This window comes from Desmodus rotundus, chromosome 3, assembly GCF_022682495.2.
Source record: "Desmodus rotundus isolate HL8 chromosome 3, HLdesRot8A.1, whole genome shotgun sequence".
In the NCBI taxonomy this organism is placed as follows: domain Eukaryota; kingdom Metazoa; phylum Chordata; class Mammalia; order Chiroptera; family Phyllostomidae; genus Desmodus; species Desmodus rotundus.
This window is the reverse complement of record NC_071389.1, coordinates 177,936,167-177,950,468: the sequence shown is the minus strand read 5'-3', so window position 1 is coordinate 177,950,468 and position 14,302 is coordinate 177,936,167. Positions and strand designations below refer to the sequence as shown.

General features: G+C 37.0%; 2 protein-coding genes across 2 annotated transcripts; both read right to left on the bottom strand.

Annotated features, from left to right (window-relative positions):
- Positions 1–3,830: 3,830 nt before the first annotated feature.
- On the bottom strand, positions 3,831–4,769 carry LOC112318664 (taste receptor type 2 member 7). The gene has a single exon (XM_024575901.2). The coding sequence runs from the start codon at positions 4,767–4,769 to the stop codon at positions 3,831–3,833; it is 939 nt and encodes a 312-aa protein (XP_024431669.1).
- Positions 4,770–8,312: 3,543 nt separating this feature from the next.
- LOC112318529 (taste receptor type 2 member 9-like) lies at positions 8,313–9,656 on the bottom strand. The gene is given in 4 exon segments (XM_024575783.2): positions 8,313–8,321; positions 8,457–8,579; positions 8,810–8,989; positions 8,991–9,656. Coding segments are annotated over 4 exon segments (978 nt in total).
- Positions 9,657–14,302: the final 4,646 nt, after the last annotated feature.

Genomic DNA, 14,302 nt, shown 5'->3' with positions numbered 1-14,302 from the left:
CATCCTAAGTTGAAAATATCCTAAGTTGAAAATGCATTTAGTATACCTCCCATCCCCAGAATCATAGCTTAGCCGGCCTTAAACATAGTGAGAACACTTACATTAGCCCATTTGCCTACAATTGGCAATTATCTTGAGTTTTATTTCAGAGTAATTGCCTTCCTCTCCTCACCAGAAACAGGGGACATTCATGGGCATGTTGCAGACCTAATGGGGTGTGAAAACACAAGGCCCAATACCCAGGAAACATGGGCAACCTGCTGCACTGTAGGCAGGGGTGTCAAACTCATCTTTCCCGGGGGCCATAGCAGCCTCACGGTTGCCTTCAAAGGGCCCAGTGTAATTTTAGGACTGTATACATGTAACTACTCCTTAACAGCTACACGAGAGCTCAGTGCTGCCACCAGGTAGAAACAAGGTGCCGGGTGGAAAAAAACACGCTGAGGGCTGGATTGGGCCAGCGGGCCTTGTGTGTGCTGCCTGTGCTGTAGGGTATTGGTTGTTTACCCCTGTGATCATGTGCCCGCCTGGGATCTGCTGCCCAGCATCCTGAGAAAGTACTGTTCCATATATCGCTAGGCAAGAAAAAGATCAAAAATCAAAATTTGAAGTATGGTTTCTGCTTAAAACATATAGCTTCCACACCGTTGTAAGGTCAAAAAACCGTAAGATGAACCATCTCAGGCTGAAGTCTGTGTGTGTGTTCATGTTGCCAAGTCCAATGGTTAGTTTGCTGTATCAGTTCTACTGTTTTGCTCAACAGCATTTGAAAGTTCATCTGTCTCTCCTTGTAACAAAATGACAGCTTTTATCCGTTTCACCACTCTTCCCTCGCTTTACTCCTTTTGTCCTAGGAGCTCTTTCTTATTTCCCTTTTGCTGACTTTTCTCCTCAGTTTTACTTCTAAAGATTTGAACATCTCAGGGCTCAGCTCTGGTGTCAATTCTCTCTATATATATTTTAGGGAACCCCATTTATATGTTGATGACTTCCAAATTTATATCTCTTTTCTCTATATTTAGTTACAGATTTATGCATTCAATGATCTATTTGACATTTTTGCTTGGTTATTTCATAGATCTCTCAAACATATATGTAAAAAGTAGAATTTTTATTTCTATTTTCCTACCCCTCAGTTATGGTAGTTTTTCCTCAGTCTTAGGTAGCAGAGTACTTCCAAATTTCTAAAGTAAAAACCATGTAAAAGTTTTTCGAGTTTCCTTTTTCTTTTATTCCCTGCCTTCATCTGATAAAGTAATAAGACCTACTAGTTTTACCCACACAACATGTAGAATTCATCCATTAAAAGATTCCCTAACTCTATTACCACCAACCAAACCAGCCACCTCGATTTCTGATAAAAACTACTTACTCTAGTAACGTACCAGATAGTCCCCTTAATTATACTTCTCCCTACTCCCAACACATAAAACATCCATTCTTCTTATTACCAAAATGAACTTAAATCTGCATGCAGATCAAACTATGTTGTGCAAGGCTTCAATTCCTTTAATGTCTTCAGATTGGACTTAAACACAAATTCCCTCTCATGACCTGCAAGGCCTTTCATGAGCTTGCAAGTCGCCCTTTGCTCACCGTGCTTCAGTCACTCAGACCTTACTGTTCTTTCTCAAACACCTATCGCTCAGGGCACTGGCATTTGCTTTCCTCCCTTTGGGAGTTGTATTTGTCTGTAATATCGATTGCATGGCTGGGTTATATTTGTGATTCAAGTCTCAGCCTGAAATCCCACTTTCTGCGGTAGGTCTGTCCTGACTACACTGTTTAAAGCTATCCCTCATTTCCAGTTTTTCTCTATTGCATGAATCGTGACTTGTTACTATTTGGTTCTATACCTGCCTTCCACAACTTTTCCAGAGCTGCATGTGAAAGCCTGCACTTCGTCACATTTCATTTACACTTTAAGCACTCAGTATGGTGCCTGATATTCAGACATTTGATGTATGATGAACATCTATTCATTAAACACGGATTAAAAAAGCAGAGACAAATCTGCCTGCATTCTCTGTAACCCTTTAATTACACTCTCTTAGAGAAAGCTTGAAAGCTCTACTCCAAACACTGGGAATAAAAAAAACCAGTATAAATGCTTCCTTTAACCTTAAGTGATTATCATTTTTGCACAATTTCTCAAAATTAATAAAACCTCAGAAGATAAACCACTTAACTGGCGACATCACTTTCATCCTGGATTGCCAACAAAAAGAATGATGTATAGAAAAGGGTCCTTGATGTGGCTTCCATTTCTACCTCAGAGAAATGGAAGCCACATTTGCCTGGCCGCGGTCTTCGGAGAAACTGAATGTTGAGGCGCTATGCTTGTAACGTAAATAGGTAACCAAGTTTCTGTAGTCCACCACGTGAAGACATCAAATATGGAGCTTTCAAGATTCCCATTAGCCCTCATGGCTCTTTTGCTCCCATGCCTAATAAATCCACATAAACTGGCCTCTGCTTCACTGCAGGGAAGAGACAGGCATTCTTTAAGACATTATTTAGAAGAACTAAGTTTCAGTCTATGCACCTAAATTTCTATTGTTTCTTTAACTTATAGGGTACTTAGTAAATATCTGTAAATTTATCAGTTTAAGCAATGTGTGTCTTTTGCACTGTCCGATTCAGAGAAGAAAAGTTAGCTTATGAAACAACATATGAAGTGTAAAAGTAGTTTTGATTTTTACCAAATTTATTGATCAAAATATTTATAAACATCTCTTCTGCACACAAAGTCCAGGGCTGCTTTAGGCTGGTTAGTAACAGAGTCAATCACTTTAAAATATCTGTGTCACAGCATAAATGATGTGCTTTTGATAGAATTTCCCAAATAGATATCTCATAGATGATTTATGTATAATCCAAATAATATCCTCCTGGTGTATAGAGATGATCTGTGTGGCATCAATCTCTCCTTTGATGTTTTGACATTTTCCCAACTCAAAATGTAAGTTTTTTATGGAAGGTCTCATTTTATCAGGGTATCTTGACGGTCAATACTTGGAGAAGTCCTAGTTTGCTAAAAGCAAATTTACAGTCTTTCATGTAAGAAATATCCTTCAATAAGCAATAAATAGTACTTTAAGCTCCTTGTTTAGCCATCCTTATTTTACAGAAACTTTCTACGTCAACTGTCCTTTCCTCATGCTTACAGAGTATCTTTTTTTCACTAATCTATGACCCCGAAATAATTTCTGAATCCCCTGTGATAGTATTTATTTTAATCACAATTTATGTTTTATTTATGATTATAATCAGTATTAATTCCTGCTATATTAATAGAATTGCAGAGCATTTTATTAAGAACTGTAACCTTATTGAGTCTGTTCCAAAGGCGGAGCTTAGTTGGATGATCTGAGAACAATCTAGATGGAATCATGAGGTTGAGCCAGCTGCTTTTCATAGGATGCAAATGACAGCAAGATGCTATTACAATTGTTCTGAATTAGTCATACAATTTGCATCTGGAGAAATGGTTGCAAACTAACTATGAAAATATTTTCTCTTTACACAGTTAATAATATGAGGATATTAATGTCTATTTGTTCTAAAACATGTTAAAAAAAAACCTCTGATGGGAGGGAGAGAGAGAAGCTAAACAAAGAGGAAGAGAGACAAAAAGGGAAAGAGACAGACAGAGATAAAGAGACAAAATCAGCTCTACATGAGGTTTCCTAAGTTATAAATAGACAAGTACATTTTAAGGTAATCAAACACAAGACATCAACATTAATGTAAGAACTGAAAGTAATTAAGGAAGATTTTCTCCCTTTATCCTAGGAAATGATAGTTTATCTTCAGGTCTGTTTATGTTGTTAGAAATGTCTTCCTTTTAGTGCATGGGCTACTTTACATAGCACCCTTTGAGATGCTTGTCTTAATTTATTGTTCCCCAGAATTAAGATAAATGAATGGCTTGAGGGATAGATTAGAGCTACCAACTCACCAATCATCACAGCTAATTCACTCTCTGGAATGAAGTAACTGGAGGTGGCTACGAGAAAGGACAGAGAGTAGACAATGAAAAGGAGGAGGAAGGAGACCACGGCTTTCATGGCTCCCACATGGGCATCGGTGCTGGGGTCTCTGCACCCTGTGGCGTTGAGCTGCATCTGCCTGACATGCCCGCATAGGGAGAGGATCAAGAGGAGAAATGAGATCAGGGACACAGAGAAGGGGAACAGCGTCAACAGGTTGAGATATACCTTGATGGAAGCATATTGAGCTTTATTTTCCCAGCATCTCAAAGTTAAGTTTCTTCTCACCTTTGTCTTGACACAAAGCCTGAAATCATCATTCAAATTCTCAGTGACAGGAAGGCTAATAAACACAGACAGGGCGAAGCACACCAGCAAGATCCCAGGAATCACCCTGTCAATTCTCCACTTTATCCAGAGGAAAAGAGGATGGAAGAAATTAGCTATCTTGAAGAAATAGAAAATGCTGAGGCAGGTGGCAAACCAGACACTGACATGGTTGGTTAGTGTCCAGAAGAAGTCAATGATTCTCATTTGCTTACCAGTGGCATAGATATCTGGGTACAGCACCAACATAACATAATCTAATAGTATTACACACAACAGACAGATTCTGGATATGGCCAGACTTGTGAGGATTAAACCAATGGAAGCAATCTTCTTATTCTTGATCCAGTCCACGCAGTTTACCAGTCCAATAAATGCATTTCCTAAAATCCCCACTGAAAACTCTCCAACTGCTATGAGCATTAAGGTGCTGTTTACTTCACCTGACATGTTAAAACAGAGAAATATCCAATTTGTGTCTATTTGGACTGGTGTAGTATGATATCTACACCTCCTTCTTAGATTTGGCTGTTATTTCCTTTACCCCTTTTATTGTAGTCTCTGTCTTATGATGGAGACTGGATGGCAAATGAAGATCGTAGCTATGGTCATTACATCCTGATTAGTCTTGACAGAGTGTGGTCGGGGAACCCTGGCCTGGTTGCTGGTTGTCCGTTTACCTTCCCAGCAAGGTTTCCTTTTCCACACCTCGTTAATCTAGGCTGAGCTGCAGTTTGCTGAGATGCAAATTAGGCCATTTCCCTTTCATGGGCCCACACTGTCTCAAGTTACATTTTGCAAATTTTGAATTTATTACTCTGTGCGGCATGCCAGTAACCTCAGCAGGCATGCCAGGTTTAGCAAATAAAAATACAGGACAGCCAGCTAAATCTGAACTCCAAATACAACAATAAATACAAGGTCCAGCAGAAGTAAGGCCTGCTTGAGTGTGGTCGGTAGGGAAATACGGCTGTCGTAATTTCTAGTTTTAATGTGAACATTTCACCTAAAATGTCATATGGTGTACTTGAGTGTAACATTGTTATGTTACAGAATTACATGCTTATGATTCTGTAATAAAAGATTTGTAATAAAAAGGGGCATTGTTTGGGCCAGACCCTATTTTTTTAGTGGATGTCCCAAATGCATGACGTAACTACTTCCAAGAGGTACTGAAACTCAAATTTAATTGAATGTCCTGTGTTTTATCTGGCAAGCCTAAACCTCAGGCATTTCTTGCAGTTAGAAAATGGTCAAAATTTGAATTTTGTAGAGAAATCTTCATTATGTTGACTAATAGTATTCATTACTGCTACAAATCCAAAGTTTGGTTTAACATTGAGACCTATATTCTGCCAGGAGTTTAAAAGGTTAATACTAAGTATAAATTACTTGGTTCTAAAAAATATTTTAGCTCATTTTATCTTGGTTGTTCAGATGAAAAATTACATGGCATAATGTCTCTTAAATAATGATTTGTTTTATTAATCAAGTGACATTTAATGGTCATTTAGTTTGTATATATAATGACAACCTATATATATATATATATATAGGTGAAGGAGACATAATAAAGAAGAGTATTGATTACCCTTAGATTTTTCCTTTTCATTTAAAATGTTCCCAGGGGCAGTTGTATAAACAAGAGGAAAGAGAATAAAATCCTGTGTTCCATTCAGCTCTCCACCCTTTTCCCTACCAAATAACATCTGAGTCTCTAGATCCTTAACCCTTCTAACCCATTAAGCAGGAGACTGATGATTAAATTTATCTCATTTCTACAAACTAACTCTTGTTTTGAAAAAGCTTCCCTAATTCAAGTTGTTAAGAAACACTTTACTACCCAGCATTTTGGTGGAACAATTCTGGGGTACTCATACCTCTTTGGGAATGTAATTCTCTCAAACTTTTTTTTTCTTTTGTGTTTTTTTTTAACCTTGTTTATTACATGTGCCCCAATTTTTCACCCTTTTCCCTCCTCTGTCCAGCCACCCCTCCCCCAGCTCACACAGTCCGTCCCCACACCATCGTCCATGTCCATGGGTCATTCAAACATGTTCTTTTGACTAATCCCTTCCCATTCTTTCCACCACCCTCTCCCCTCTTTCCTCTGGCATCTGTCAGTCTGTTCCGTGTTTCCATGTCTCTGGTTCTATTTTGCTTGCTTGTTGGTTTTGTTGATTAGGTTCCTGTTAATGGTGAGATTGTAAGGTATTTGTCTTTCACAGCCTGACTTATTTCACTTAGCATAATGCTCTCCAGTTCCATCCATATTGTCACAAAAGGTAGGAGCTCCTTCTTTCTTTCTGCTGCATTACCAGTATTCCATTGTGTAAACGTACCATAGTTTTTAGACCCACTCATTTACTGATGGGCACTTAGGCTGCTTCCAGCACTTGGCTATTGTAAACAACACTGCTATGAACATAAAAGTGCGTAAGTTCTTTTGAATTGGTGTTTCTTCATTTTTAGGGTATAATCCCAGCAGAATCACTGGGTCAAACGGCAGTTCTGTTTTTAGTTTTTTGAGGAAATTCCATACTGTTTTCCACAGAGGCTGCACCCATCTGCATTCCCACCAACTGAGCACTAGGGTTCCCTTTTCTCCACATCCTGACCTACACTTGTTGTTTGTTGATGGCCATTCTGACCAGTGTGCAGTGGTATCTCATTGTAGTTTTAATTTGCATCTCTCTGATGGCTAATGACACTGAGCGGATTTCATATGTCTATGGGCCCTCTGTAAGTCCTTCTTGGAGAAGTGTTTATTCAGGCCGCTTGTTGCCTTTAAGTTTTTTTGTTTTCATATAAGTGGTTAATTGGGAAGGATAGGATACAAACTAATTATAAATAGCGTAGTATTATTAAACAGTCACATGGCAACATTTACTAAGAATTTGCTCTCTATGTTTATTACAAGTAAAATATGCCAGTTAAAGATTTGTTATCTTTAGTTTTATTTAATATGGAAAATGCTGTCCATGACAATTTACTTTCTGCAATGTCTCCTGGATAATAAACATTTTCATCTAAAATTAAGAAATTCACACTTTAAGTTATTCTAGTTACAATCGACACCTTTTATAAGATTTATGATCTCACGTTCTGCACTGCAGTCATTTCTTTAGATGGACAATCACTTTAAAATTTTTTATAAGAAAAACAATAATTCTAGGGAATAAAAACAATTCTACTATTAAATTTAATTTGTTTGGGAAACATGACAGCTCACAATAAATTTGAATCTAGGTTGACAAATCACACAAATGAGAGTTCCTGTTCTTGTATTTAAGTAATTTTGCATTGTGAACATCGTATGTAGCATTTCCCCTATTTCTTACTTGTGTATGATGCATAATAGGAAAGCATGAAGTTAATAATTTTTAAGAAATAATTACCTATAAAATAATTGACTATAAAATAAAAACAAAATAGAACAGAGAATGATGCTAAGGAAAAAAACATGTCAAAGATCCTTAAGTCTAGAAGGGCAGAGAGAACATTTCAAAGAATGTTTGAGAATTGACTCCTTAAACTGGCATCACCAGCTGGGGTTTACTTAGGATTTACTTACTTACTTAGGATTTAATTTTCTCAAGGTTGTTCTGGTTTACATATTCCTAACTGTGCAACCTCCTCCTTTCCTGGCCAACCCTTCATTCTTGAGATCACGCCTCTTTTCCTACATTATATTCCACCCTAGGCAGACTCTCTCCAAAGAGCACCCCCCCATTCTGATAAGGATGAACCATTCCAGAAATAGAGGTGATGATAGAGCAGAAGAGTTAAGGATTGACTTTCAGTTCAGACAAATTAGGGAATTGTTTTACATGCTTGATTCTATAGGAAGGACTGATATGTTCTAAAAATTTCTTCCCCACAGCATGTTGGCTTGAAATTCTTCTATTCATTGAGTTCAAAGTGTTTACCCATACATGGCAGGAAGAAATAGAACCTTTTTGTATGTAGGCAGTGTTAATACGGGATTCAGGCTCAGTTTTTCTGAGAAGACAAAAAAACACATGTGGTTTGATGATGAATTCAAAATCAAAGATGACAAAATGTGAAGAAACACAAAGGAAAATTTAGAATAATGATAGATAGTATTTCTAACAGCATATAATCAAAAATGAATACCATCAAGTGGGAGAAGAGAGTATTTGTTGGCATTTTATTCCTTGTATTCAGGATTCTCAATGGAACAAAAGATCGCGTTCTTTTGTGAAAATCTTTCGCAATCCTTACCACCTTCAGAAAAGCCTCACCCTGGCTGGTGTGGCTCAGTGGATTGAGTGCCGGCCTGCAAACCAAAGGGTTGCTGGTTTGATTCCCAGACAGGGCACATGCCTGGGTTGTGGGCCAGGTCCCCAGTAGGGGACATGTGAGAAGCAACCGCACATTGATGTTTCTCTCCCTCTCTTTCTCCCTCCTTCCCCTCTCTGTCTAAAAGTAAATAAATAAAATCTTTAAAAAAAAAAAGAAAGAAAAGCCTTCCTCAGCTTACTGTTCCCCATTATCAGGATGAATAGATGCCTTCATGGAAAAATGACAGTAATTATGCAACCAAACATCGCCACAAATCTTCTGTGAGGAATCAGAAAGCCATAGGTTATGACAAGAAAGACTGCATGGTACACAATACAGAGCAGCAGAAAGATGATCAACGCCTTTTAGGGTCCGCCTGTGGGCCTCTGTGCTGGAGTCCCTCACACTGCAGCACGGATTTTCACCTGCCTGGAGTCTTAAGAGTGAGCAAAGTGACAAAAGAAATGAGATCAGACAAAGAATAAAGGGAACTATAGCCCCCAGACTCAGGGTAATCTCTTTGAAAGGATTTGGGATTTTACTCGCTTTGAATTCCCAAGTTGCATTTTCTTCATAGTTGATCTTGAAGTGACAGCAGGATTCCTCAGGGAATGAAGTACTAATAATCAAAGAGATGAGAAAGGAAATCAGAAGAATCCCAAGGATGACTCCATTGATCTTTAGCTTCAGCCAGAGGAAAAACAGGTGGGATATATCCACTATCCTGAGTAAATAGAAGACATGGAGGTAAGAGCTAAACCAGATACTGGAATGATTGCTAGTTGTCCGTAAAACATCCGAAGTGTTCATTAGCTCATCATGGGCATATGTGTCTGAAGAGAGCAGCATAACAAAGCCATCTAAAACTACTACACACAGCAACCAGGTTCTAAAGATGGCTACGCTGACCAGGATGATGTCAATCAAGGAACCAGCACAGTTAACCAGGACAAAAACTCCATTTCCTCAAATTCCTACAGTCAGTTTGCCAGCGATCACAATCATATACATTGCCTCCATTGTACCTGGCATGCCGGCAGAGAGTTCTCACTTTGAATATCACTGATGATGAATTGACTTACAGCTGAACAGTGAAGAACGGTATGTGTCTGCCCCTTAGGACATGCTGCAGCTGTCTTTATCTGTCTTCTTTTTCAGCTGTGGTCCAGGTCAAGGAGAGCTCTGCTCTGGGTTAGAACTGCCTAAGAATTCACTTATGGAGGCCAGTGATTTCCTTATGTGAAGTGATGATTGAAAGGCTTTAAGATGTTGTACCCATTATTACTCAGTTTGACCTCAGAGTCTGTATTTGATTGTAATATATTATGGTTAAAATATGAATGTTATCTTCTTTATCATGATGTTATAATAATGGGTACCCATTTCAAAAACGAAACACATTTGATCAGATTTTTATTATTTGTATACTTTATTTCTGGTTTCATGGTTTAAAGCCCATAGCATCTAAATGAATAAAACAATAATGCAGACTATACTGGCATTCTCTTGCATTGGTTTTAATATTGGGTTGGCCAAAAAGTCCATATTTTTTCCATAAAATAAAAGACACATTTTTCATTTTCACCAATAACTTTATTGATCTGGATATTTTGAGCATGTCGGCTATCTCTCACTAGGTGTAACATTGGACATTCTCAATCCATGTCTCGATTCAATTGCTATCAAGTTCAACTGGTCTACCCAACTGTGGAACATCATCATTCAGCGAGAAATCTCCAGCTTGAAACTTCGCAAACCACGTTTGACACATTTGATTAGTCACAGCAACTTCTCCATACACTGCACAAATCTGCATTTTAGTTGCATTTTAATCTTTCTTGAAATAATAAAGCATAATACGCCAAAAATGTTGTATATTTTCTTCCATCTTCAACATTAAAATGGCTACACAAAAATTCACCAATTTTGATAAGTGGGGTTTTTTTTAATGTACATTTAGATGACAGCTGTCACAATATAACCTAACAAAATTGTTGCGAATAAAGCTAAAGACAACTAAGTGCTACTAGAGCTATCTTAAGGAAAAAAAAACAAATGAACTTTTAGGCTCACCCAATATTTCACCAACTTAACATATAAGCTGGAGCCTTTAAGGTTTTGCTTTAACTGGAGGAACTGCCCTGTCAGAGGGAAAGCACTTGATTTGACGACCTCAGGCAAATGCACCACATCATTTGCACATGTATTATAAGAATACTGGTAATAACAGACACTGAGTATAAGAAATTGAGACAAAGAGTCCCACCCATTAGGTGGCGTTAGGAGTCAAGTATCTTCTCATATATTTAAGAGCCATTTGAATTTATTTGTTTGTGAATTGTTCATATTCTTTGCTCATTTTCCTACCTTTTTATGAATTTCTAGGTCTTTATATATTAGAAAGATTGGCACTTTTTCTATGTTGTGAATTGACAACATTTTCCCAGTTTGTTATTTATCTTTGGCCTTTTCTTGTATTCTCTAAATGCAAACAGTAATTATAAAATTTTGTATAGTTTTATTTATCAGTCTTTTCTCTTATGACTTCTGGGTTTTGATTCCTAGTTAGAAAAGTCTTTTCCATTAAATTTTTCCTGTATTTTTCTCTATTGCTCTCATGGTTTGCTTTTTTAAAAAAATTAATTTTGTATATACTGTATATATGTATAGTCAAGTATGGATCCAACTTTATTTTGCTATAGATGGCTGTCTACTTGTTCCAACTTGCTAATTTATCTTGTTCCCCTTGCTTTGAGATGCAACCTTTATTTAAACAGTAGTTTTCCTTATATATCTGTGAGTCAAGTGGCTGTTGCCCTTGAACCTTGTATTCATGACTAAAAGGGCTGTGAGTGGTATGGCTATTTCTAACTGCGTAGGAGAACTTAGGACGATTTGAGATTTTAAGTATCCAGCTAGTGACACAAAATCAATGATCTTCTATGGTGGTCCTGAAAAATTCCCTTACTTTTTTACAGCTGTAAGTCAGAGGGATCTAAAAGTTAATCGTGTACGTAAGAGAATTACTATATAAAATGTATTCACAGACTCATCAAGTCTCATCAAATAAAGCTTAGAGCAATGATGGGAAAACAGTAGGACCTTAACACTGGGCATGACAAAATCTTTGTGGACTTGGGCAAATAAAGCTAAGAATCTTAAACTCCTTTTCTAATGGAAGCAGTGCAGCAACCCATGTCAGGGGAATTAGCCTCGCTTTTCTTGAAGACGCTAGAGTAACCTCACCTTGGAAAGCCACCATGCAGGATGTTTATTTTCTTCAAGATCCACTTCAACCCCCACTTCTTGACCCTAGACCCATAACCAAAGTCACACGTTAGCATGCTCCTGGCAATAGGGGGGAAAGGAAGGGAAGGAGGGCAGTTACAAAGCCTGACTAAAAAGTAAAACATTTGTTCTCCAAAAGAATTGCAAGATTTTGCTCAATTGTAATTGTAATGACAGTCACTGGGAGAATACATGTGACAATGGGCTCACTTGGGCTCAATGGGCAATAAAAGATTGAGAACAAAGAGCATAGAATTTAACACTGAACCTGGGCCAAGATATTGATAAAGCCACCTCTTCATAGACTCTGTGTTTAATGTGTCAGCTTGTGAAGCCACCTTCTAACAATTTCCTTGCTTGGTTCTCTAGAGCTTGAAATACATTCTTATTTACATTAAATGAGATTTAAGGACAGAACTGGCAGAATATAGAAGAAAGACTCTAACAATTTAAGAAGACAGGAATATTAAAGTGAATTTAGCAATGTAACTTTAATTCTTCTTCCCATTCTATGATCTGAAAGGATCCAAAGTACACGTCCTTTACCAGGGCAATGAGAAATACATCACTGCGGGAATTACCAATATCTCTGAAAAGCTCTGCGGAATCTGTCTTCTCAACAGAAGGTGTGACAGTGGTAGATGTTTGAGAGGAGCTTCCTGGTTTCAGTGAGGATGATGCAATCCTGAAGGACTGGTGCCTAAACTATGGATGCAAAATGCACACAAATGCTACGCCGAACAGCAAGGACCCAGCAGTGATGAGAATACTTAACCCTCTGCTATTTTTGGCGGCATCTAATTGATCATAATGTCTTTAATAATGAAAGAGATGGCTACCCTATCATAATCCTACTTGATCTTTGTAACAAGAGAATTCTGCATGTGGACCCCGAAAAACTGACTTGAGTTGCCATAAGAGAAAGGCCAGATCCTCCAAAATGTATAAACAACTGGTTTTAAACAAAAAAGAAATCATATAACACAATAGTAAAAAAACTGATTAAAAACAGGCAAATATAAATAGTTTTCCAAAGAAGACACACAGATGGCCAACAGATACATGAGTAGACGTTCAACGTCGCTAATCATGGGGAAAATGCAAATCAAAGCCACAAGCTATCACCTCACACCTGTTAGAACAGCTATTATCAAAAAAGGTGAGAAATAACAAATGTTGGAGAGAATGGGGTGAAAAGGGACACTTTGTGCACTGTTGGTTGGAATGTAAACTGGTGCAGCCACTATAAAAAAGAGCATGGAGGTTCCTCAAAAAATTAAAAACAGAACTATCATATTATTCAGCAATTCTACCTCTGGGTATTTATCCAAAGAAAACAATCCCTGTGTTCATCGCAGTGTTTTTTACAATAGCCAAGATATGGAAATAACCTAAGTGTCCATTGACAGATGAATGGATAAAGAAAATGTATGTTCTATTTATATGTATCATATTTTATTGTATATATATGTATGTAAATGCAATATAGAATATTGTTCAATTATAAAGAATGAACCTTGCCATTTGTGACAACATGGATGAAACCGGAGGCATAGTGCTAAGTGAAATAAGTCAGTTAGAGAAAGACAAACACTATTTCATATCTATTGTATGTGAAATCAGAAAAAAAACCTGAAGAACAAAACGAAAAATTCAAGCTCTTAGATCTAGAGAACAGACTGATGGTGGCTAGAGGTGGGGCATGGGGATGGAAAAAATGGGTGAAGGGGGTATTAAATATTTTTAAAATAATAATAAAAATAAAAGTATGCTCCCAATTAAAAAATAAAACAAATAAAACCACTAACAAAAACAAACAAAAAAGGCACATCAGTTATCACATTTAAATAATTTTTTAACATTCATTATGGAAAAATTCAAACATATAGAAAGTAATCAGAATAGTACAATGAACCCCCATGTAAAACTACAAAGAGAGAAAAATTAAAAAATTGCAAATAGAGAGATGTTATTAGTAAAGGGGTACAAATTTTCTGCTATAAGACAATTAACTTTTGGGAATCTAATGTACCGAATAATGACTGTAAGTAACGATACTGTGTTATATATTTGTATACACAGACACACACAATTATTATGTGAAGGGATGGAGACAGTTACTAATCTGTATTGTGGCAATCATTTTGCAATATATACATGTTTGTAATCATTACATTATATACCTTACATTTATTTATGTTATATGCCAATAACATTTCAATAATATCTCAATAAAGCTTGAAAATTTTCAATAACGAAAAGATAATTAGAGAAAAAACCTAACTTAGGAAGATCACAGGGGATTTTTAGATTTGCATAGCTTTAATAACTATATAATTTGTATTCATTAATTTGAATATAGCAATTTTTTCTTGGTTAATGAAAATATT

Coding starts and splice junctions, on each gene's coding strand:
- LOC112318664 (XM_024575901.2), bottom strand. CDS start 4,769: ATGTCAGGTGAAGTAAACAGCACCTTAATGCTCATAGCAGTTGGAGAG.